At 39.4% G+C, this 22,063-nt stretch overlaps 1 protein-coding gene across 4 annotated transcripts in view; it reads left to right on the forward strand.

The window, feature by feature from the left end:
• Positions 1-22,063, forward strand: part of EPS15 (epidermal growth factor receptor pathway substrate 15) — a 55,099-nt gene that overhangs the window by 3,848 nt on the left and 29,188 nt on the right. For all 4 annotated transcript variants that reach the window (XM_060276910.2, XM_088674064.1, XM_088674063.1 and 1 more), the window contains exons 2-11: positions 10,244-10,285; positions 12,800-12,889; positions 13,648-13,695; positions 15,043-15,138; positions 16,681-16,743; positions 18,095-18,220; positions 19,668-19,727; positions 20,646-20,837; positions 20,919-21,064; positions 21,902-22,058. In XM_060276910.2, the coding sequence (XP_060132893.2) occupies positions 10,244-10,285; positions 12,800-12,889; positions 13,648-13,695; positions 15,043-15,138; positions 16,681-16,743; positions 18,095-18,220; positions 19,668-19,727; positions 20,646-20,837; positions 20,919-21,064; positions 21,902-22,058 (1,020 nt within the window). The remainder of the gene's footprint in view (positions 1-10,243; positions 10,286-12,799; positions 12,890-13,647; positions 13,696-15,042; positions 15,139-16,680; positions 16,744-18,094; positions 18,221-19,667; positions 19,728-20,645; positions 20,838-20,918; positions 21,065-21,901; positions 22,059-22,063) is intronic.

Genomic DNA, 22,063 nt, shown 5'->3' on the forward strand with positions numbered 1-22,063 from the left:
AACTGTGCATTCAGTATTGTGGGACCAATTTAATGGAACATCCCAGTTGAGATCAGGCAGCCCCCCCCCCCTTCTTGAACTTACAGTGCTTACTGAACACATTGTTATTATTCCAGCTAGCATTTTAACCACCTTGGACATCTTGACAAACTCTGGTTACTGCAAAAAATGGGAGGAGAAGAGGGAGCACCTGAGCCTTAAGCATATTTTTAAGATTCAAACTGGGGTGATGAAGCTACACGTAGTAGGGCCACCTGCATTCAAAGAGTACAGTTCCATCAAAGCAACTTGATAGTTTTGTCAGAGAAGAACCTGTAAGTGGCTAAAATTCTGAATGTAGATGTTGAAATCCCAGTTTAGGATCTTTGCTCAGCTTTGAAGCTCCCTAAAGAGAAGAAAAGAGGGACGTGGGTGGCGCTGTGGGTTAAACTACAGAGCCTAGAGCTTGCCAATCAGAAGGTTGGTGGTTCGAATCCCCGCAATGGGGTGAGTTCCCGTTGCTTGGTCCCAGCTCTTGCCAACCTAGCAGTTCGAAAGCACGTCAAAGTGCAAGTAGATAAATAGGTACCGCTACAGCGGGAAGGTAAACAGTGTTTCCGTGTGCTGCTCTGGTTCACCAGAAGCGGCTTTGTCATGCTGGCCACATGACCTGGAAGCTGTAACCACCTTGAGCACTCCTTGTTAAGCAGGAAGCTGCGATGTAAACATATGCAAAGCATGTGTGGTGTTGCAATCCCATTTTCATTAATTGCCTATATCATCTGAACAGAGAATTTCCATTTAAAATAAAATTTCAGCCTGTATCTTTGAAAGGCATACCCTGGAAATCTGACCTTCTGGCACTTAATTGTTGTTGTTGTTTAGTCGTTTAGTCGTGTCTGACTCTTCGTGACCCCATGGACCATAGCACGCCAGGCACTCCTGTCTTCCACTTAATTAGGAATAAAATAAAAAGTTTGTCATTGGTATGAGCTTTTGTGTGCATGCACACTTCATCTGAAGAAGTGTGCATGCACACGAAAGCTCATACCAATGACAAACTTAGTTGGTCTATAAGGTGCTACTGGAAAGTTTTTTTTAAATTTTGTTTTGACTACGTCAGACCAACACGGCTACCTACCTTTAATTAGGAATGTTTTCCTATATTCTTTCATGGTAAGGGATTTTGGTGTGTATTACTAAAAAGTAGACCCACTGATCAACTTGCTATTTTCTGAGTCTGTAGAATATATTGTCACAATGTTGTCAACCTTTATGTTGATTGAAAGTTAGACCTTTTTGATTCATTAAGGATTAGAATATGTATTTTTATGAATTGGCCAATGAAACTTGGCTTAGTAGTCATCCTAATGGCACTTGGCCTTGTTGGCAGTTAAAAGTTTTGAACTTTTTATTTTGTATTCAAAGGTATAATTTTTATTCTCAGTATAATGTATGCTCCATGGCACTTTTGTGCACACAGAGCTTTCCCCGCATTTTCTTCTTTTACTGTGGATATAAGATTGTATGCAAGTGTATAAACACGCTGACATAAATTTGGAAAGCTATTTGTCTGGAGTTTTGCTCTTCATAAGTAATGTGTATACACTGGAGCTGCTGTTCTAGGGCAGTTGTACCATGGGACTTGGTTTTCCTGGCTGTTAATACATCTGCAGTAAAAATGTGAATGCAGGCATTTCAATAATACTGTTCAGATGCTTGCATACTTTTTTTTTTTAAAAAAAATAATTTTTATCTTGCCTTTCTACACCCAAGTGTTTGTTTTTCAATGAAATATATTGGCTCTTGTCATTTTAACTGTGTCTCTGTGTGTGCGGGTCACATTTGCTTTCCACTAAAATGAGCTAAATGAATGAATATTAGTTAAAGCAAAATGGCCCTTAAAAAATATAAGCACTTCAGGTTTGGGGGTAAATTGGACCGCATCCTAATTTAACTAGCAAGTTGGATGTCTCCTACAGTTTGAACACTATGACATCTGGTATAGTCAGCTGATCTTGACATAAATCTCAATGAAAGTTAAATACTTCTCTGCAATAAAATAACAGGATGTAGTTTTAATTTTGCATGTAGAGTGGCTGGCATGCTTGCACTATAATTGAGAACAGAAGTTATGTTGTAAATATACTGTTATGAAGCATGCAAGAAACTCTGCAAAATGACAGTCTTTCTAAAATGTTGCTTAGCAGCATATCATTTAATTTCCATTTTATATATAGTGCACTGACTACCTCATATGCACCTTTTCCCCTCCATTTTTTTTGCTCAGCTGTGGGAATACTGTATATTGTGCCTGATGAATTGGTGGCGGCTGTGTATATGCAAAGATCACACAAAATGTACTGCTTTTAGCATATTGAGAACCTCAGTTTTCTCTGTAAAACTGAGTTCTTAAGGTCGTGGTTTTGGATTGAAGCAATGCTTGTGAAAACAAAAGGAAAGCGGAAAGGCTAAGAAGCCATTTTTGGAAGTAAGAGGGTGGGATGTCAGTGCTCTGCCTAAGCCTCTGTCCTTCATGACAACACAATCAGGCATCAATCCTGTACCTGCATACCTGAGTGAGAGTAATCTTCATTGGACCCAATGTGACAATTTCTTTTGAGTTGACATAGGGTTACTCTAGTACAATAAAATGCAAAACAAGTAAATAGATGCATGCTGAAATCTGCATAGCTGATAACAGGGTGTAGAATTCAGATCCTCTTAGTGCAGACTTTTAAGTGCAGGGCACATGGAGACACATCTATACTGTACATGATTTCTGTATGAAGTAAATAGGGAGCAACAGCATACAGAAAAGTTTTGCAATCCAAGATCCCCAAGCACTTTCTCACAAAGTTTAGAAACATGTTAACAAAATTAGGACTGAGAGATCTAGATTTTCACGTTTAAAAACAAAGTTCAGTCGGTACACCATGTAGTGGAGAGAGATACTCTGTTTTGCTAGATTAAGCTTTTTTTTATGGTGCTAAGCTAAAATCCTTCCTTGTTCACTCTCCTTCACTTCCTTTTTGGAGTGAATCACCATTAAAATTCTTGGTTTCTTGTAAGGTTGAGTTGCAAATAGAGTAGTGCTTTTCTTTTAAAGAGAAGAAAACAGCAAGTTTGAACCAGTAGATTATATTCAATAAGGAATTGAAGTTCACATTTCTTCTGGCACACTTTTTTTTTACATAAAAAAAATCTCTACAATTGGCAGAGATGCTGATCTGGTTGGAGTAGAATTAAAACCAAAACCTCATTTTATACAAGTAACTAGAAAGCTAATAAGATTTGGTCCTGCTTAGTGATTTATAGACCATCTTAATCGCTGAATCATTAACTTATTTTTTGCCAGTCTTTATATCTTTCATTTGCCATGAAAGTGTCTGCTTAAAAACACTTTATGTTTTTGGAATTCTTGTCGCATAGAAAGAGAACCCTGGGGAAACATCCATAAAGGAAATACCTGCAAATGTTCCCTTAGTGAAAGCAACAAAAGTGTATGGAAGAGAAGAGTTGTTGGTCCAAGTAGGGCTCACTCGAAATGAAATAGCAGATGAATACATTGTATTTTCAGCTGTTGTTTAGAACCTCAATTAATCGTTGTTGTTTTTCTTTTGCTGTGCCATACTTAAGCCTTTAGTTCTTCAAGCACAAGTGGGTGAAAACTTGTATACTGTGTCATAAAACACTCTTACTTGCTGTTTGACTTTGTGCCGCTGAAACTGTAGCTTTGCCATAGTCTTCAGCACTTGAAAATGATGTCAAATGTGGGCACTGAAGGTCATGGTAAACTTGGAAACAAAGGGAGGTCTTGAAAGGCACCAATAAAATTAGGGTTGCTATAAAATGGACTCATTTGAAAGGGAGTTAAAGACTAGAATACTATCTGTAAGATAGCCATTAAACACTGTTGATCATGCACTAATATTTCCCTGGTTTTGCTTCTTCTTAGTTTAGAATCAGTGTTAGAAACGCGCATATATATATGCCAGTCGCCCAATGGCATCTTGTGGGTTACCGTCACCACAATGGGATGTCTAGGCACCATTCACCCAATGCAGGTGGTGGTGGTTGTGGTGGTTTTCATTTCCTTTATATTTTAAAAGAAAAAAAATTCAAAGTGGCTTACAACACATTAAAACATCAAATGAAACAATCCAGAATCAAATAAATAACAATCAAATAAATTCAAGCTTCATTCAAGAAAACTTTTTCAGATCCTTCTCCAAGTGACATTTTGCTTTCTCCATACTGGTATTTGTTGTAGGGATTAACTGAGCAGGGGAGTGAACCAGGTACTCCTTGGAGAAAAAGGTGGGATATAAATGCAATAAATAAGCTCTTCTGCTTCCCTGCTTAAGAAAGTTGGAGGGACCAGCTGGATGGAGATGTCAGTCACCAACCTGGAATCCAGAGATCACCATGTGGTCACAATTGGGCCCGCACCAGTTGCAAAATGCGCCTGGCTAATTTCTAACAGTTTAGAATGGATACTGTGGGTTACCCTAGCAATAATCACAGATGCCTGTATTGAAGCGTGTACTGCTAGAACTCATTATGCAAGTGAAATCCAATTATAATATCCACTTATCCAAATACATTTTATACACTATAGTGATCTTCCAAGTGAGAGATGACTTGTGGATAAAGCAATATGCAGAACTTTGGGTTGAGTCCATAAATTTGTTCTGGTTATGCAAGGACTTGTGCTTTTTAGAAAAACGTTCCCTCTTCCTGTGTTTTCCCCAAATCTGTTCTGGGAGGGAGATCTCGAAGGTACACAGGAGCAGGAGAAGGAGGGGAAGTTCTGTTGCATAAGCAAAAGTCCTTGTGTGAATAGAGCAACTTCGCTGGATACAACCCTTTCTCTTGGGTTACATACTTGAACTATTCAGCAGCTGCCAGCCCTGAATATTCTAAGCCAAGTAGTAGGTCTTGAAATTTTCTAGTACATAGTCCTGACATGAAGCCGTAAAAAGGATGGTTGATAATTAAGCTTGCTTTTAGGTAGCTCATTATAACGACTTTACATAGAAAATATGGCATTACAAAATTTTGTGGATGAAATTTATTTAGGAAAAGAAAGATGGGCAAGTTACTGAGTCCACGGTACTCCAAGCATGTATGCAGGAGGTTAATACAGTTTTCTTGAGGATCATCTCAGAATACACGTGGCACTTGCTTGTTTGAATATAGACCCCTCTGACCTTCTTACATTTGGATGGGTACCATCCCAGTTCTTGTTGAACATTTGATTTTTCTCTTCTCTGGCAATGAAGAGAACTTTTAGGGAAGGGGTGGATGAGAGTAAAAGGTCAAAATTTGTGGAACGATCCTGTTTAGGATGCTATATCTCAACATAGTGTGCTGCCTCTGAAATGTTGTACTTCAGATCTGGCAGTTCAAAAAAAACACACAATCATATGGCAAAATCACCTTACTATTGCACATTGGGGTTAGACTATACAGTTAGGGCATCTTAACTTTAGCCCTGCCTTTCTGTGCTGGATGCAAGAGGGAGGCTAAAGAGCAATCTACATGAGGACCCTGGTGAAGGGAATAAAGGACTTCAACACTTTCCCCTCCTGCTTTGGTCCTGATTATCCCCATTCCCCTGGGTCTTAGTCCATATCAGAATTCCAGTGCCTGCAGTTTGCATTAGCAGAATAGGATCCATTGAAACGAATAGATTCATTCTTAGCAATGTATGTATGTATCATGAAAAGTTCATCTAGGTCCTGGGTGTTTTGCCCTGGCCATTGCTAGACTGCAGCATCTGATGTCATGTAGGCCCTGATGTAGAGGGAAACATCCAAGTAGCCATTCTTTGCTAAAAGCAGTGACAGGGTAGATAAGTGTATTGCTGTCCTGCTGCTTTTGTAAGTACAATGCGTACCAACACTTTCCAAATATGAACTTCTGGAAGAACTAAAAGAGGAGTTAAAGCCAGCAAGGATGAGTGAGTTGGCATTTGAAGGGGAAATTAATGTTGAATATCCAGTTTCAGCAGTGTGTTCACTCTGGTTAGTGGAATTCCTTCCTCAATATGTTTGGAAGCTTAATTTGAAAAAGAAAGTCTGAGCTATTCTGTGTTTCAAAGATCAACAAGATGTCTTTTGTAGCATATGGGCTACAAATTCTGATGCTACCAGATGGCTGGAAAAACTCTCGTTGAAGGCAAGTCAGCAGTTGCCAAGTGCTTTTGGGGCTGGGGTGTGGGTGGATTTGGTGGTGTTCTTGTGTTTGTAGTAAGGAGAATGTAAGGATATTGAAATAAGATGGTGGAGGGGTGATGTCTTTCTATCTGGGTGCTTAACTAGGTGGGAGAACAGGGCCTAGGTGGGAGGGGAGGGGCATTGTGACATAGTATGGCTAAGATGTCTTGATAGACACAAGTTTATAGTTAGAGCCTCTTGCAAGTGGATTGAGGAGACCCTGAATTACAGTATTCAGGAAGGCAAATGGCTTGTGCTTGGCCTTGCAGTTTAAATAGTGACAGTGTAAACTATGTACAAGAATTTTTGGAACAGCTGAGGTCTAAAGGGAAAACATGTATTAAGAGACAGCTTTGTTACACCACATACTTGGTGTTTGGAGGGCACTTGCAGTTTAACTCATCCTTGTGTAAGAAATAAAGAAACTTACCAGTCTTAATTCCAAGAATTTTATTTTAGGTATATAATATTTCTGTACCTGTGATTTCCAGAAAAATCTTACATTGCTGTATGAACAATTCTATTCACTGTAAGAGAAATCTGATTGTCTTGTTGCCCAGTTTGACTTTTATAATAAAATGGGTCTCTTGCCAGTGAAAGCAGAAGACCTTCCAAGCTTTCCCCATTATACAGAAAATGTAATTTGCATCTGTTGTTCAGATGTTAAACTGCATAGGAGAGACTGGATGGAGAGACTGCTTTGGAATTTTAGAGTGGTGAAGGCACAGGATGTGAACCAGCATATGTTTCCTATTCAAGAGTAACAATAGGTTTGGCTTAGTAATGTTTTGCTAACAAAATGATGACATTGCTATAGTTGAACGAAGATGTGAGATTATTAATTGCTCTGTTGGGGAAAAGACGGAGTACTGAACGTTGACTTAATGGCTCAACTTCCACAGTGGTTTAGCAAAACTATTTTCCCTTCCTGGTATATGTGGATACCCGTTAATGTATTAATCCAGAGCAACACTTAACAAATTTGAGTGGATTTTGGAAAAGCAGCATCAGATTATTATAGAATGTGCTGCCTAATTACTGCACAAATTCAAACTAATGTTCCAAGTGGACTTAAGGGGTTGTTTTGTGTTACAAGCAGAAAGCGAATTCTGAGGGTTGCACAAGTACTGTACAGCATAACTTCTTTAAAGAACAGTAGGGGGCAAATGTGCAGGCTTTGGTGCAGGGTCAGTTGTTCACCTACTAACTGGCTGTTCACAGGAATGATCAACGGATGATCTTCTTCCCTCCGACCCCCTGCTCCTGCTATGTCCTTGTTCCTGAAATATCTTAATATGTTTTAGAAAAGAATTGTGCTAAAAAGAATTCCTGTTTAAAGTTCATGCATTTATTAAGTTGGCACCTTTTATTTTTAAAAGGACAATCCATTTGTGCAGTATTCTTCTTAGGCGATCACTCTTGCCAAGTAAGATTGTCTTCCATGAACACGGTCTAAACAGTGGGTCCGTAAGTGACTGTGGAGGCCAATTCTGGATCCACACAGTGGGGACATAGGTTTACAGGCGGGAGTCGATAATGGTGAGGGTTTGCCAAGCATGCCTTCCTCTTAGCACGTTTCTGCCTTTCATCCTGATTCGAGTGTCTTCAAAGTCTATGACACCTTTGGTAAAGGCTGTTCTCCAATTGGCCAGTGTTTCCCAATTGCCAGTGTTTATACTACATTTTTTAAGATTTGCCTTGAGAGAGTCTTTAAACCTCTTTTGTTGACCACCAGCATTATCCTTTCCATTTTTAAGTTCAGAATAGAGTACCGGTAGTTGCTTTGGAAGATGATAATCAGGCATCTGCACAACATGACCAGTCCAACGAAGTTGATGTTGAAGAATCATTGCTTCAACACTGGTGATCATTGCTTCTTCCATTATACTGGCATTAGTTTGCCTGTCTTCCCAAGTGATATGTAAAAATTTTCAGAGGCACTGTTGATGGAATCTTTTGAGGAGTTGGAGATGCGTATGATGCTGCCTGCTGGCCGAAGTTGCTGTGTAAGCTTGTTCTGCTGTAGAACCAGTTTCTTCTGGGGAATTTCTGTCAATGTGCTGAGTAGAGTCACTGTTTTTTGGAAATGCAATTTCCCTCTAAGCTCTTGAGTAAAGTTAAGAATGTTAGTAACTGTGGTGTTACTATTTATTTATTTCATTTTTCATTTCATTTCATATGTCTTTCCTTTCTCCCAGTGCAGCAACCAAGGCAGATCACAACATGAATTAAAAACAGACACAGCTAAAACTCACACGTTATAAATATTTTTTAAAAAACAAACAAAGTACCATATTAAAAACAGCACTGAATAAAAGCAGCTTAAAACCATTTGTTTTTATCCTACCTTTTTGAATCTTCAACCCCCCAAATGTAATAAAATACCAAGATAAAGTGGCACCAGCAAAAAGGGTAGCAGCAACTTATACAGCAATTCTAATCTGCTGTAGACCTGGGAGGCTGGGGAATATGTGCCAAAAATACTGAATTTTGAATGTGTTTCAGGTAATCCAGATTTGCATTTCAGTGATTTTAGGAAATGATAGAATTATGCCACAGAATGGGCCTTACCACCCAGGTTAAACGTGTTTGGAGCTATGTCAGATCTAGGACTAGTTCAACCCAATCAGTTTAGATTATATAAAATTTTTACAAATTTTTACAAATTAAGGCATAGCTGTCTTTTTAAATAGTCATTTTAAAGCTGTAATCCTAAAGTACCCTTAAGGATTAAGCCCCACTGAACACCTTGAGACTTGCCTTTGAGTAAATGCATATAGGATTGTTCTGCATATAAGGTATACCATGGCAATACGGAATCATTTACTATAATTTATGTCTGAATATCTTTGACCAAAACTACTTTGAAGTTTGGAAGCTGCAATACTTGATCCTTCAACCTTGGGTCTTGTGGTGCTGTTGCATTTGCAAACTCAAATATTCCATAGCCAGTTTAGCCAGTGATCAGGGATATTGGAAGCTCTAGTCCAACAATATCTAAGGACCTGAGGTTGAAGATTGCTGGTCTCCTTCATATATTTGCTTCATTGATAGGCAACATTGTATTAAGAGTATTCAGCTTATTTTAAAGCATATTAACCGATCTTGTCTCAAGTGCAATGTGTAACATAAGGGAGGAAAATAGAGGGGACGTAGGAGGGAGTCAGCTTTTAAATTTGTATTAAATTTGTAATGATTTGGTGACAAATTGTTAACAATTATTGGGGGGGATCACAAATGCAGTGCATATACAGTGCTGTGAAATTAGCTAGCTGTTGATATGACCTGAAGTTATGTACTATTTGTTTTTCCACTGTGAAACATTATATAAACTGAACACTTGAGGCTTTGGGGCTAGCAGCATTCCGCATGGGTAACAATAATTGTGAATCACAAAATCCCACTGACTAAAGCCAGGACTGATGTTCCCATTCCACAAATTCTGCTATGTAAGAGTTGAAAAAAACGCATACAAACTAGGTCAAACAGCAAGCTTGTGTGTCTCGATGAATGACACGCCCATTTTACTTCAATTCCATGCCAGACCAATGAATAATCAAATCTAAGGTTTGCATTCAAAGACGCCATGATAACCGCATGCTTCAGAACACACAGCCAAACCTTAAATGTAACTGCAGCAAATTCCAGAGTCTGTTTTAGCAAAAATAGTCTTACGAGTCTTCAAAATGCCACCAGTGTACTGTGACATGAAGTTTCATGGGCAAGAAGATGCATCTGAAAAAGTAGGTTTCATGCCTGTAAAAGTTTATGCCTCAGTACATTGGTGAGTCTGCTGTAGGATCTTTTTATAGATTTAGTGGTTTCCTATGAATGCAAATCTCTAGCCACGTAAGACTTTGTCATGTATTGTATATTGCTCTTGTATGCAATTATGGATAGTCTCTGTTTCTGAACCTAATGCCATTCTTGAGGTCTAATCTTTGATATTGACAGAAAAAGCTAATGTCTTCCCTGTTTAATTACAATCTTTAAAATTCAACAGTATTTTAAAAACTTTTTCCTCTCTCTTCCCTCCAACAAAGCTGTCAAGTGCAAATCCTGTGTACGAGAAGTTCTATCGACAGGTAAGTGTGGCTGGCTTCCTGGGCTTATACTTGCTTTAAAAATATTTCCCCCTTGGGTAATTATGGATGGACATATTAAAGAGGACAACAAAACAGATAATTTCTTCTTGCCTTTAGGCGATAGAATGAAATAAATATTTTGGGTGTAAAGTTAATTCTTAGGATATTCCAGTAGCTTTGCAGTACAATGGACTGTTTATGACATTCATATTTATACAAACAATCACTTGTACCAGTACAAATCAGCAATTATTGCGAAAGCTAATTGCTCTAGGCCCCACCAACCTCGTACCAGACAGTAATGGATTTCTACCATTATAAGAGGAATATACTATGGCTCATTATGTCTCCTTGTTGAAGCAACCAAGCATATCTTCAGTAAAAATTCTGTCCAGTAGCTTCTTAGGTCATGTCTTTGAATGCATATTTCAACTTAACTGACTGTGCTTTAAGCCTATCAGTGTGGTCAGCTCTTAAAGTTTAACGTAGTTCCAATATTTGTAAGTACAGTGGTACCTTGGATTACAGACGCTTCAGGTTACAGACACTTCAGGTTACAGACTCCGCTAACCCAGAAATAGTACCTTGGGTTAAGAACTTTGCTTCAGGATGAGAACAGAAATCGTGCGGCGGCAGAGGGTGGCCTCATTAGCTAAAGTGGTACCTCAGGTTAAGAACAGTTTCAGGTTAAGAACAGACCTCCAGAACGAATTATGTCCTTAACCTGAAGTACCACTGTACCAGAAAAGAAAGGCCTGGTTGGAAACTGAAAGCACAAAATAAATAGATTTAAACCCTTAATATATACATAACAAGACAGCTGCAAATATATATTCCCTTCTGCATGCTGAATATATACCTCTTATCAGTCCTGCATTTCTTTATGTTTAGATGAAATGAATTAACAATAACAAAAAAAAGACCTGCCTTGGGTCCTATGATGCTCATAAGAGGGCAAATGTCTCTGTTCTGATTACCCAAAAGTTTCAATGGCCTGCATTTCCACAAGACTAGCATTGCATCTAAATTGCTGTTTGTTTTGGCAGTCCTAGCCATTAGGTCTGTACCATCGAGCTTTGGTAGAATGGAAGTGCCCTTTTGCATTGTTACAGAGCTAAATAAGGACTGTTCATGGATTATGGATTCCCAGTCTTTTTTTAGATGCAGATATTTAACATCTAACTTAAGTACCTATTAGTTAGCAAATATTCATTACATTGATGCAGAATCTAGAGACAATTAGTAGTAGTTAATAGGAACTTTTATTTCAAATCAAAGTAGAAGTAAATTCATAATAGAATAATATTGTAAGAATTGCATGCCTTCTCTCTAGCACAGTCTGGATGACTGAATGCTGCTATAAAAATGCAAAATTTGAATGAGCAATAATAATAATAATAACAACAACAACAACAACAATTTATTATTTATACCCCGCCCATCTGGCCGGGTTTCCCCAGCCACTGGGTTTCCCCAGCCACTCTGGGCGGCTTCCAGCAGAAAAATAAAACTCATTAATCTATTAAACATTAAAAGCCTCCCTGAACAGGGCTGCCTTCAGATGTCTTCTAAAAGTCTGGTAGTTGTTTTTCTCTTTGACATCTGTTGGGAGGGCGTTCCACAGGGCAGGCGCCACCGCCGAGAAGGCCCGCTGCCTAGTTCCCTGCAACTTGGCTTCTCACAACGAGGGAGAAAAACACACAGTAAGCATGCTAAAAGAAATTATAAACAAAGAGAAGAGGAGCTTCTGGCCATCAGCTGTAGGGATCTTGCAGAAGGCAGGAAAGGGCATTAAATGGACCATGGTTGTGTTGAGGTACCCAATGTGAATGTTGTTGGACTGCAACTCCCATTGGTTCCAACCAGCATGACCAATGGTCAGGGATTCTGGGAGCTGTAGTCCACATCATATAAGGCACCAAAGTGGCTACCATAGTGTAGAAAAATGTACAAGTCACAGACTGGAATGAAGCAAAGCTCTAGCATTATACAGTACAGTTGAAACAAACTAAGATAAACATTGGATAGCTGCTCTAGTCACAGTGTATCCGCTCTTCCTCCTGGAAAGGAAAATGTAGTGCTGTGCTGTCAGCTGCTAGCTGCCTGACGTTGTCAGTCTTTTTGACCTTAACAATTGAAATTAGTGAGAAGCCTCGCAAGTACTTCCAGGAAAACACTGCAAGTTCTGTACCTTCCATCGTTGTCCCTCTTCTAGGGTAAAGGCGGAGTTGGGGGAATGCCCTCACAATACTTTTGTTTGTTTCCCAGTATACAGAGCCTGGTGTATCTGTAGCTTCTAAGTACTCATTAGTTTTAAAAAGATCATCTGGCTACAGTATTTGGCCACTGTATCATTTTGTAGTTGCATATAAATAAATAATTTTGCAGAGGTAATAAATGTGTTGTACCCTTAATAGTAGTTCAGCAAGTTGTCCAAGTAAGTCAGTAACAAAACTTTTTGTAAGATATTTAGTGTGAAAATTGCTGCATAACAAATATGCCATCTTTTTGCAGGTTGATCCTGGTAACTCTGGGCGGGTGTTGGCTTCCGATGCAGCTGTCTTCCTTAAAAAATCAGGACTGACGGACTTGATACTTGGGAAGGTATTAACTGTGAATCAAATATGGGGGTTGGGGTGGAGAGATACCATCCTGTCTTGGTTTTGACAATAAAGAAAATATTGCTTCCAATCCATAAGCCTTTCTATCTCTCCAGGAGAAGGGTTCTTGGTGCGTACGATTGTAGGCCTCAATGAAACAAAAATTGGGTGTTTTGTGGAGCACTCAGTAATCACAATCCAGCCCATAGTTAGGTGCGCCGAAGCCAATTTAAATAGGCTTCGTCTTGCTTATCTCTCTGGTGCATGGTGGCCTCTACATTTACTTTCTCTAAGGACTGACTCAGTTGCAGCTTGGAATATTATTCAACATAGGACACTTCAGAATGCCTGAATATGCACTGGTTACACATAGAAAAACGTACTTCCCTATAATGTATGAAAGTGCCTGCAAATGAGTGAAGAGTAACTTAGAGCACTGAAATGCATGGGTGAAAAGTGATTGCACATATTTTGTGTATGGACGTTTTGTTTTGACATTTTTATACTTCCTTCAGTTGTTGAGCTGTTAATTTTGTTAGAGCTCTGTTTTCCTTTTTGCCAAAACTAAAGCCTCAACATTAAACTGAAATTCATACTATTGCACGAGGTGTCGGCTACAGAATAAATAATACTTTTCATCAATGCACTGTTAAGATAATGTGGTTAAACTTTTGGGGTTATTATTTAAAACTGTTACTCATTAAAGTGGGGAAAAGATATTTCTGGGAGTACTTAAAATGCTTCTTTCATCTAACTGTTTAGGTTTGGGACCTTGCTGATACAGATGGCAAAGGAATCTTAAACAAACAGGTAAAATGTGATATATTTATCTTCAAATGAATATGGTGAAAGGATAATGAGAGTAAAAAAAGCATTTTTATAACAGTTTATAGCAGGTTACGTTCTGTTAGAGACATCTGTATCTTCATAACACACTGAGACACAACTGGATCACTATTGAAATGGGCTTACAAATTATGGTGCATGAAAAATATTTTCTTGAGCAGGAACCAGTTACGTGGTGCAGTAACTCAGTTACTACACTTAACTTCTAGCTGAAGGAAAACAGTGGAACTCAGTTAAGGATGATATACAGATGTAATCTTCTCAATCTTTTAACCATGCTTAGAAGATCAAGTGTGTGTTAGAGGACTGCATGCTATTTCTTCCCAATTCCCAACAGCCTTAAGCCTTGAGTAAGGTAAATATAAGCCAGAGTTCCCTCATCTCAAGGGTTTGTTCTGGAGCATTTAACCATGGTAAAGGTCAGCAGAGAAGGGCGAGAATAATTTGTGTAAGGAGAGGGGCTGGGGGATTAGAATGTGCAATTCTGAGGCCTGCTCCTTACCGTTAAATGTTACCATTGCTTAATCACAGTTAAATCTGCTCTGCCCATTATGTTAATTTGTAATGCTAACACCAAAGTGTTGCTTAGATGCATCCAAAATATTTTGCTGTTCTGTATGTGCAGTGGGTGCCTTTCCCCACTTGCAGCCTTTTGCACCATATTGCACTCTGCTTCTGAATTTTCCCTGCAACTTGGGAGCAGCTGGTTGGATAACATAATGAGCTTCTTTTAGGAAGTGGATGAACAGTTCAAGCTTCCCCACACAAGCCATGGATCTAGCCCATGATTACTGCCTTATACAGTACAGAATACTTAGATTGCAGAGTAAACAGCATAACAATGTGAATCATGCAGGATTTTTGTCACAAAAGAGAAAAAGCTAGGTCAGTGAATGATGTGTTGCGCATTAGAGGGAAGTTTTTAAAAAGCAACGCTTACTCTCCCAGCTTAACCTTTTGGAAATGTGAAGGATTTATAATAAGATTAGAATGCAGAAGAATGTGTAAACAAATGTAATGTCTTTTAAATTACATCACCTCCGTGTGTGCTCTCCCTTCTTCTAGTGCTGAATATACTGTAGATGCATTTTAAGAATTGTTTAGGTCAGGAAACCATATCAAGTTGCTTTGAGGTACCTAAACTTTTAGCACGCCTCTAGTAGCCACATCAAGATTTGCAATGGAAGGAAGAGTACTCTGAAGGTTAAAAGAGGTGGTTTTTGCTTTTTTACTTGAGATGTGGTGTGTGTGGTTTGATACATTTTCTGGACAAAATTGTTGTATGGTAATGTAATTCTCTTTCCTTTTTAGGAGTTTTTTGTGGCTTTACGACTTGTTGCCTGTGCACAGAATGGATTGGACGTTTCACTGAGCAGTCTTAACTTGCCTGTTCCTCCACCTAGATTTGTAAGAACTTTTAAAAACGCCTTGCCTTCAGTATTTACGTACAATAAAACCTGAACACATTATGCTATGTAGCACGTGCTATCAATATACCATTGAAAAAATCATCTCATGCAGCATCATACATAATGCCTTAATTGTTGTCAAGTGTTATAGTCTTACAATACATCTTTAGTCCTCTTTTCTTTTAAAAATATGCACAAATGATGCTCAAAATACAGCAAAATGTGCAGTATTGGTGATAGTAATATTCAGAGTACAGAATTGAAATACCGATGACCTAACAGGTCTTAGGTCCTCACTGGCCCTTGCACCTTGAACTGTGTGAACCATGTTGTCCCACCTCTGCAGCCCTTTGGCTTTGGGGCAGATATAAGTCCTAACCCACATATTCCAATTCATTCAGCAGCTGACTCGGCAACAATTGGAACTGGCCACTCCTTCAGAAAAATGCTGCTATGTAATTCTTTCTACCCTGTCCAATCAGTATACCTGAAGGAGCATCTCCACCCGCATCACTCAACCTGGACACTGAGGTCCTTCTCCGAGGGTTTTCTGCGGGTTCCCTCACTGTGAGAAGTGAAGTTAACAGGGAGCCAGGCAGAGGGCCTACTGGCGAACACCCTCCCTTCAGATGTCAAGGAGATAAAGAACTGCACAACTTTTAGAACACATCTGAAGGCAGCCCTGTAAGCCATCCAGAGTGGCCAGGGAAATCCAGCCAGATGGGCAGGGAAATAATAATAATAATAATAATAATAATAATAATAATAATAATAATAAATATTATCACTATTATTATTATATTGTAATAATATATTATTATTACTATTGTTATGAATCCAAGCTGCTTCTAGAAAGTTTCTTCCACAATATTCCCTTTCACTTGTGTCAAAATTGCAAAAGCAACATATTGGGCTTTCTTTGTTAGATTTACATGTTGTAAGATAATGTGAGTATCAAATTGTTGAATAACCTGACATAAAGTTTCCTTATTAAAAAAAAATAACTGGGTATGCACCAAGATGAGAAATTGAGTGCTGAAATTGAGAGCCGATTTCTCTCTTTATGTGTGTGGGAGAGCATACAATGCAGAAGATATTTTCAATATTAATTAATACTGGATTATTAGATGTGCTAATCACTCTTGGTCAGTTTCTAAGAAGCCTTAGAATCCTTTCCTTTGACTACATGTCACCTTTGTGGGTCGGTAATTAGAGCTCACAGCAGTTTTTAATTCTTTTATTTCTTCTGGCACACATTATGTCCTCTGGTATTATCATTGTACACAGTGAGCATAACACTTTTCAACATAGAAAGTTTGGGAATTATTAGTCCACATTTTGGCTGGTATTGCAAGGTATTCACACCATCATATTTTCCTTAAACAATATGTACATACTGTAATGTAAGCTAAGTAATCATTCTTCATTAATACAGGCACTCTGACTTTATTTTACACAGCAGGAATTTACAATAAATCTGAATGACAATTGCTTGTCATTTCCAAGTAATGACAACTGAAATAATTCTTCTTTCCACTAGAATGATTCCTCTAGCCCTTTATTATCTGGGGGAGCGCCACCTGATATCCCATGGGCTGTTAAGGTAAGGGAAGTGAACTGGAACCTTAGCTGACGTGAATGCTTTTTTCAGTGTTTCTCAGCTTCTGCCTATTAAGCTTCTGTTTGGAGAGGATGCTCCAACTTTCCTTGCTTTGCCCCTTTTTTGAAAACAAAACCTGTTACCCAATTGAACAAATACTTCCTTGCAATGTAGCACTTCCTCTCTTTGTAGTAGCTTGGCTCGGTTTCATGACTGTTGGTTGGTGTAAAAGCACATTCACATCTCTTGTCTTGGATATTTGGCTAAGCTCCTGAAGGGTGTGTGTGTCTTTCTTACTTGATCAACTATTGGAGTTATCTATGCGTGCATGTTATTTTTGTTGGCTTCTCCCGAATGTGGTTAAAATCATGCACAAGAGGTCTAAACCATAGCTGGCTGAAGCGGCTGCTTAACATAGTCATTAGAAATGGGCCTTCTCTTCAAAAACTCTTGTTCATATGCTTGAGTCATCTCTTACTTTGACTACTTCAGCCTCTTCTTGCTTCTCTAGTCATCTCTTATTACACCTTGGCCCCTTCACCCTTTTACCAGAAAGCTCTGTCGCCAGAATCATTCGCGTCTTCGTCACTCTGATCATATGATATCCCTACAGTAGATTCCTGCCTGTTTCCAGGTCCAGCACTGATTTCTTTAGCCTTACTGTCGAGAGTCCCATCATAGCTGTGTCAACTTATCTGCCTGCTCTTATATCCCAGTATATACCCGTGACCTTTGTTCCTCCAGACATATTGACGTCGGCAAACATGAATCTTTGAGGTTGGCACAGCAGGGGAAAGGAGAATGAGAAAGAATTTTAAAAAGACCCATTTTCCACCTTGCATCTCTGAATGGTGCTACAAATCTGCTGCTGATTTTTAGGGACTAGGGCTGCACTGCAAAATTTTATTGTCCACCTGTAACTGTATAAATAAAAATCTGTGAAGTATTGCAGCTTGACTTGCAGCTAAATGGAGCAACAGAAGCAATGCCTCTACTTTTCAGACCCATTGAGATTCTGGTAGAAAAATGTTTTTATATGGTGCTTCCTGGGATGGTTTCTACAAACGTCTAAGGAGCAGTATATGTGGATTTTAAAAACAAAGAAGTAGAATGGAGCTAAAAACACTATTTCCCTTCTGATTTGATGCTCACTTATTTACTTTATATTCAGATATTCATACCGAAGGCATCTCATAAGAGGCCCACTGTCTGACCTCTCCCACTGCCCAATATTCTTTTTGTGTGTGCTTCTTTCTGCTAAGGCACTCTGCCTATTCTCTTTTCATACTGACTAGTTAATTTTTGCTTAGGTCAATATTCCTGTTAAATTAATTAATATTATTTCTAAAACCAGGTAGAAGACAAGGCCAAATATGATGCTATCTTTGACAGTCTGAACCCAGTGAATGGATTGTTGTCAGGCGATAAAGTGAAACCTGTTCTGCTGAACTCCAAATTGCCAGTTGATATATTGGGAAGGGTAAGAATGACAAGCTTTTTGGCAAGGCAAGACATCTGTTTACCCTGTGGAATCCTATAGGATGATGATTCGTAATTTTTGGAGCGTCTCTGAGGGTCTGTAACTCATGCATGGTTTTTACACAGAGATTAATAGAATCATAGAATCATAGAATCATAGAGTTGGAAGAGACCACAAGGGCCATCCAGTCCAACCCCCTGCCAAGCAGGAAACACCATCAAAGCATTCCTGACAGATGGCTGTCAAGCCTCTGCTTAAAGACCTCCAAAGAAGGAGACTTCACCACACTCCTTGGCAGCAAATTCCACTGCCGAACAGCTGTTACTGTCAGGAAGTTCTTCCTAATGTTTAGGTGGAATTTTCTTTCTTGTAGTTTGAATCCGTTGCTCCGTGTCCGCTTCTCTGGAGCAGCAGAAAACAACCTTTCTCCCTCCTCTATATGACATCCTTTTATATATTTGAACATGGTTATCATATCACCCCTTAACCTTAACCCTTGTGGAGAATGAGATCTCCACAAGGGGCAGCTCTTTATAAGCAAACCCCTGCTGTTTGGTTGTTGATCTGCCTCAGTGGCAGGGGACCTGTGGGCCAGATTAGGCCTTGCAGGAGTCCATGCCCACCTGCCTCAAACCCTGGAGCATTCATGATGGGCGTGGAACAGGTAAAGATATGGATGCAGATTAATAACAGGGAGCCTTACAGTGCACTCTGACTGTTCCTTAGCAAGTAGGACTTCCTGCCAGTGCTGATCAGTTGATTCCATTGGCCATATTCTGTTCACCGCCCTGTTTTACATGTTACAGAGAGTTCTGAAAGAATTCCCCCTCAAGTTGCTTTTAAATAAGAAAATGACCTGCTTGAAGCTTCAGTTAGGAACAGAGGAAATGATGCTTTAGCTATTTATCTTCTGCCATTTTCCCTCTTGAAACCCTCTGTAGTGAGAAAAGAACATTGATGAGCGTGATTTTGGAAGGGAAAGACTGCTGCCATCCATCTGCACTTGATTGCAGCTTCAAGTAGCTGCTTTTCATGTATAAAAAGAAGCATTTGAGGGAGTGATTTCAAGGAACTCTGTGTAATTAGCAGTTTGGCCATGAGATGAGTAGCACATGCAAAATAATATAGTTCGTAGGGTTGCTGTACTGCAGTTTGAATTGCCAATAGATGTCATTATGGACTGGATGCAGTAATAGTGAAAAGGTGTTCAGGCTATTCTAAACTTGTAGATTTTCCTAAAAGTTAGTTCATAATCTGGTGTTGAGAATTAGTCATGGTCCAGAAGTGGCAAGTTTGGTTTTTGTTTTGCTCAGTGGAAAAACAGATTTCCAATGTCTAGTGCTGTTGGTATTTAACAATACAATGAAAGAAACATTAGGAACATGATGAAATAAGGGTAGAATATTCTATTGTGTCCTGAATGTGGGCATATGCATTTTTTGTTTAGGTTTGGGAGCTCAGTGACATTGACCATGATGGAATGTTGGATCGGGATGAATTTGCAGTTGTAAGTATAATGGTCCTCATGAGATTCTAAACACACTTTTTAAAGTTTCCGGAGGTTGAGTAGAGTATAGTCTACACTTTAAGTCATACTGTACTTTCTTAGAGGCACATGAATCCAAAGATCAGGCTGGTTCTTGGAAGAGAGCAGAAACTAAATTTACCACCACCTACTTAATTGCTAGACGGAATGATACCCCCCTCACTGTTCTGGGGTTCTTCCTCCAGACCCAATTTTGGGGACAGATGGGTAAGAAGCCCCATTGCAGGGAACCAGGCAGAGGGCCTTCTCGGTGGTGGCGCCCGCCCTGTGGAGCGCCCTCCCATCAGATGTCAGAGAAAACAGCTACCAGATTTTTAGAAGACATCTGAAGGCAGCCCCGTTTAGGGAGGCTTTTAATGTTTAATAGATTATTTTATTTCATTTTTCTGTTGGAAGCCGCCCAGAGTGGCTGGGGAAACCCAGCCAGAAGGGCGGGGTATAAATAAATAAATAATAATAATAATTATTATTATTATTATGATGCAAGTGAAGATCCTTGTGCAGGGCTTCCACTGACTGGGTTGGTTAGCTTAATCTCACCCATGGGGTTGTATCTTAATGCTGTCTATATGTGAGCAAAACAGATTTCAACTCATGGAACATTGAATTATCCCCTAAGCTGCAAAAGCTGCCTGTTTTCTACAACTGAAAATACCTTTAAGTTGCAGTATTTGATGAATTGCCCAGACTCTTGGCATTGTAATGCCTCTAAATGTAACTTTGAACAGATCGAATTAGCAATGGAGGAGTACATGAATGTGAGATAGGTTTTTAAGCTTTTGTTCTTCTAGGTTGCTGCATTGATTATATAACTGAAATTGCTTAATAATAAGCTAATGCTGTGCCCATCTTTTGTACTTCTTCAAAACTATTTTCCAGGCCATGTTCTTGGTGTACTGTGCTCTTGAGAAGGAACCTGTGCCAATGTCTTTGCCTCCAGCATTGGTGCCACCTTCTAAAAGAAAAGGTGTCAGTATTGCAGGTGGAGTGCATTTGTTGCCACCTTCAGCATCCAGTAAAGAATCCCATCAGTCCATGCCGCCTGTAACCCTCAAAGCACCATCACCACAGGCAAGCTCACCAATGATCAGCATTTTGTTCTATTTTATTAGATGCGTAATGGAAAAATAACCTCTCTTTTTTTCTCCACAGTGGGTTGTATCACCTGCAGACAAGATAAAATACCATGACATTTTTTTGAAAACTGACAAAGACATGGATGGCTTTGTCTCTGGTGTAGAGGCTAGAGAATTATTCTTAAAGACCGGTCTGCCTTCTGCCTTACTTGCACACATCTGGTAAGATATTTTTTAATGGCACTTTTTGCAAACAAGCATAATTTCCATTTCTAAAGTGTTGATGTAGGGTAACTGTAGTTATCTGTAAAGAATGAAGTTTTCAGGGTAGAATTGCTATTGCATGTGCACGCACAGGACTTGTCTAACTGAATTGGCTACATGTTTTAACAGGAGAATTCGGGGATTTGTGTCTACCTTTGATGCCTATGTCCTTTCCTCCAGGAGAAGGTTCCACAAACCGATGGAGGCCTTGTGTTTGTAGAAGGGCATGTTGGGACTAAACCCAGATAGATTTCTTCATTTGAGATGGGAGGCTGCCAGCTTCTGATGGGGTTACACACCCTCTGAAGGAGCAGGTACACAACTTGGGTGTACTTCTGCTTTAAAACGTTTTAGAAGAAACAAAAGTTTACATATCTGCTTATAGTATAAAAGTAAGGAAGATGCTACATACTCTTCCTTGTAAGAATAGCCATGCTAGGTCAAAGTGCATCTAGATCAGGCATCCCCAAACTTCGGCCCTCCAGATGTTTTGGACTACAATTCCCATCTTCCCCGACCACTGGTCCTGTTAGCTAGGGATCATGGGAGTTGTAGGCCAAAACATCTGGAGGGCCGCAGTTTGGGGATGCCTGATCTAGGTGATGGGCAACCACAGGTCTTTGTCCCAGCTGCATCTACTGCTGTTTGCAATACGTACTGAGAAGACTGTTGTGTATCTGCTAAAATACTCAAAAGTTTCAATGCCAGCATCAAAGTTGCATAATTCTTCTAATAAATACATAATTTTTAAGTGGGAGAACAAATGTTGAATCTTTCTCCCTTTGGCTTCTACAGGGCTCTATGTGATACAAGGGACTGTGGGAAGCTTTCCCAGGAACAGTTTGCCTTGGCCTTCCATTTCATCAATCTGAAGTTGACAAAGGGCATTGATCCTCCTCAGGTGCTAACTGCAGATATGATCCCTCCATCAGAGAGAACTGCTCAACAAAAGGTGAC

This window comes from Zootoca vivipara, chromosome 7 (assembly GCF_965207765.1).
Source record: "Zootoca vivipara chromosome 7, rZooViv2.hap1.1, whole genome shotgun sequence".
Lineage (NCBI taxonomy): Eukaryota > Metazoa > Chordata > Lepidosauria > Squamata > Lacertidae > Zootoca > Zootoca vivipara.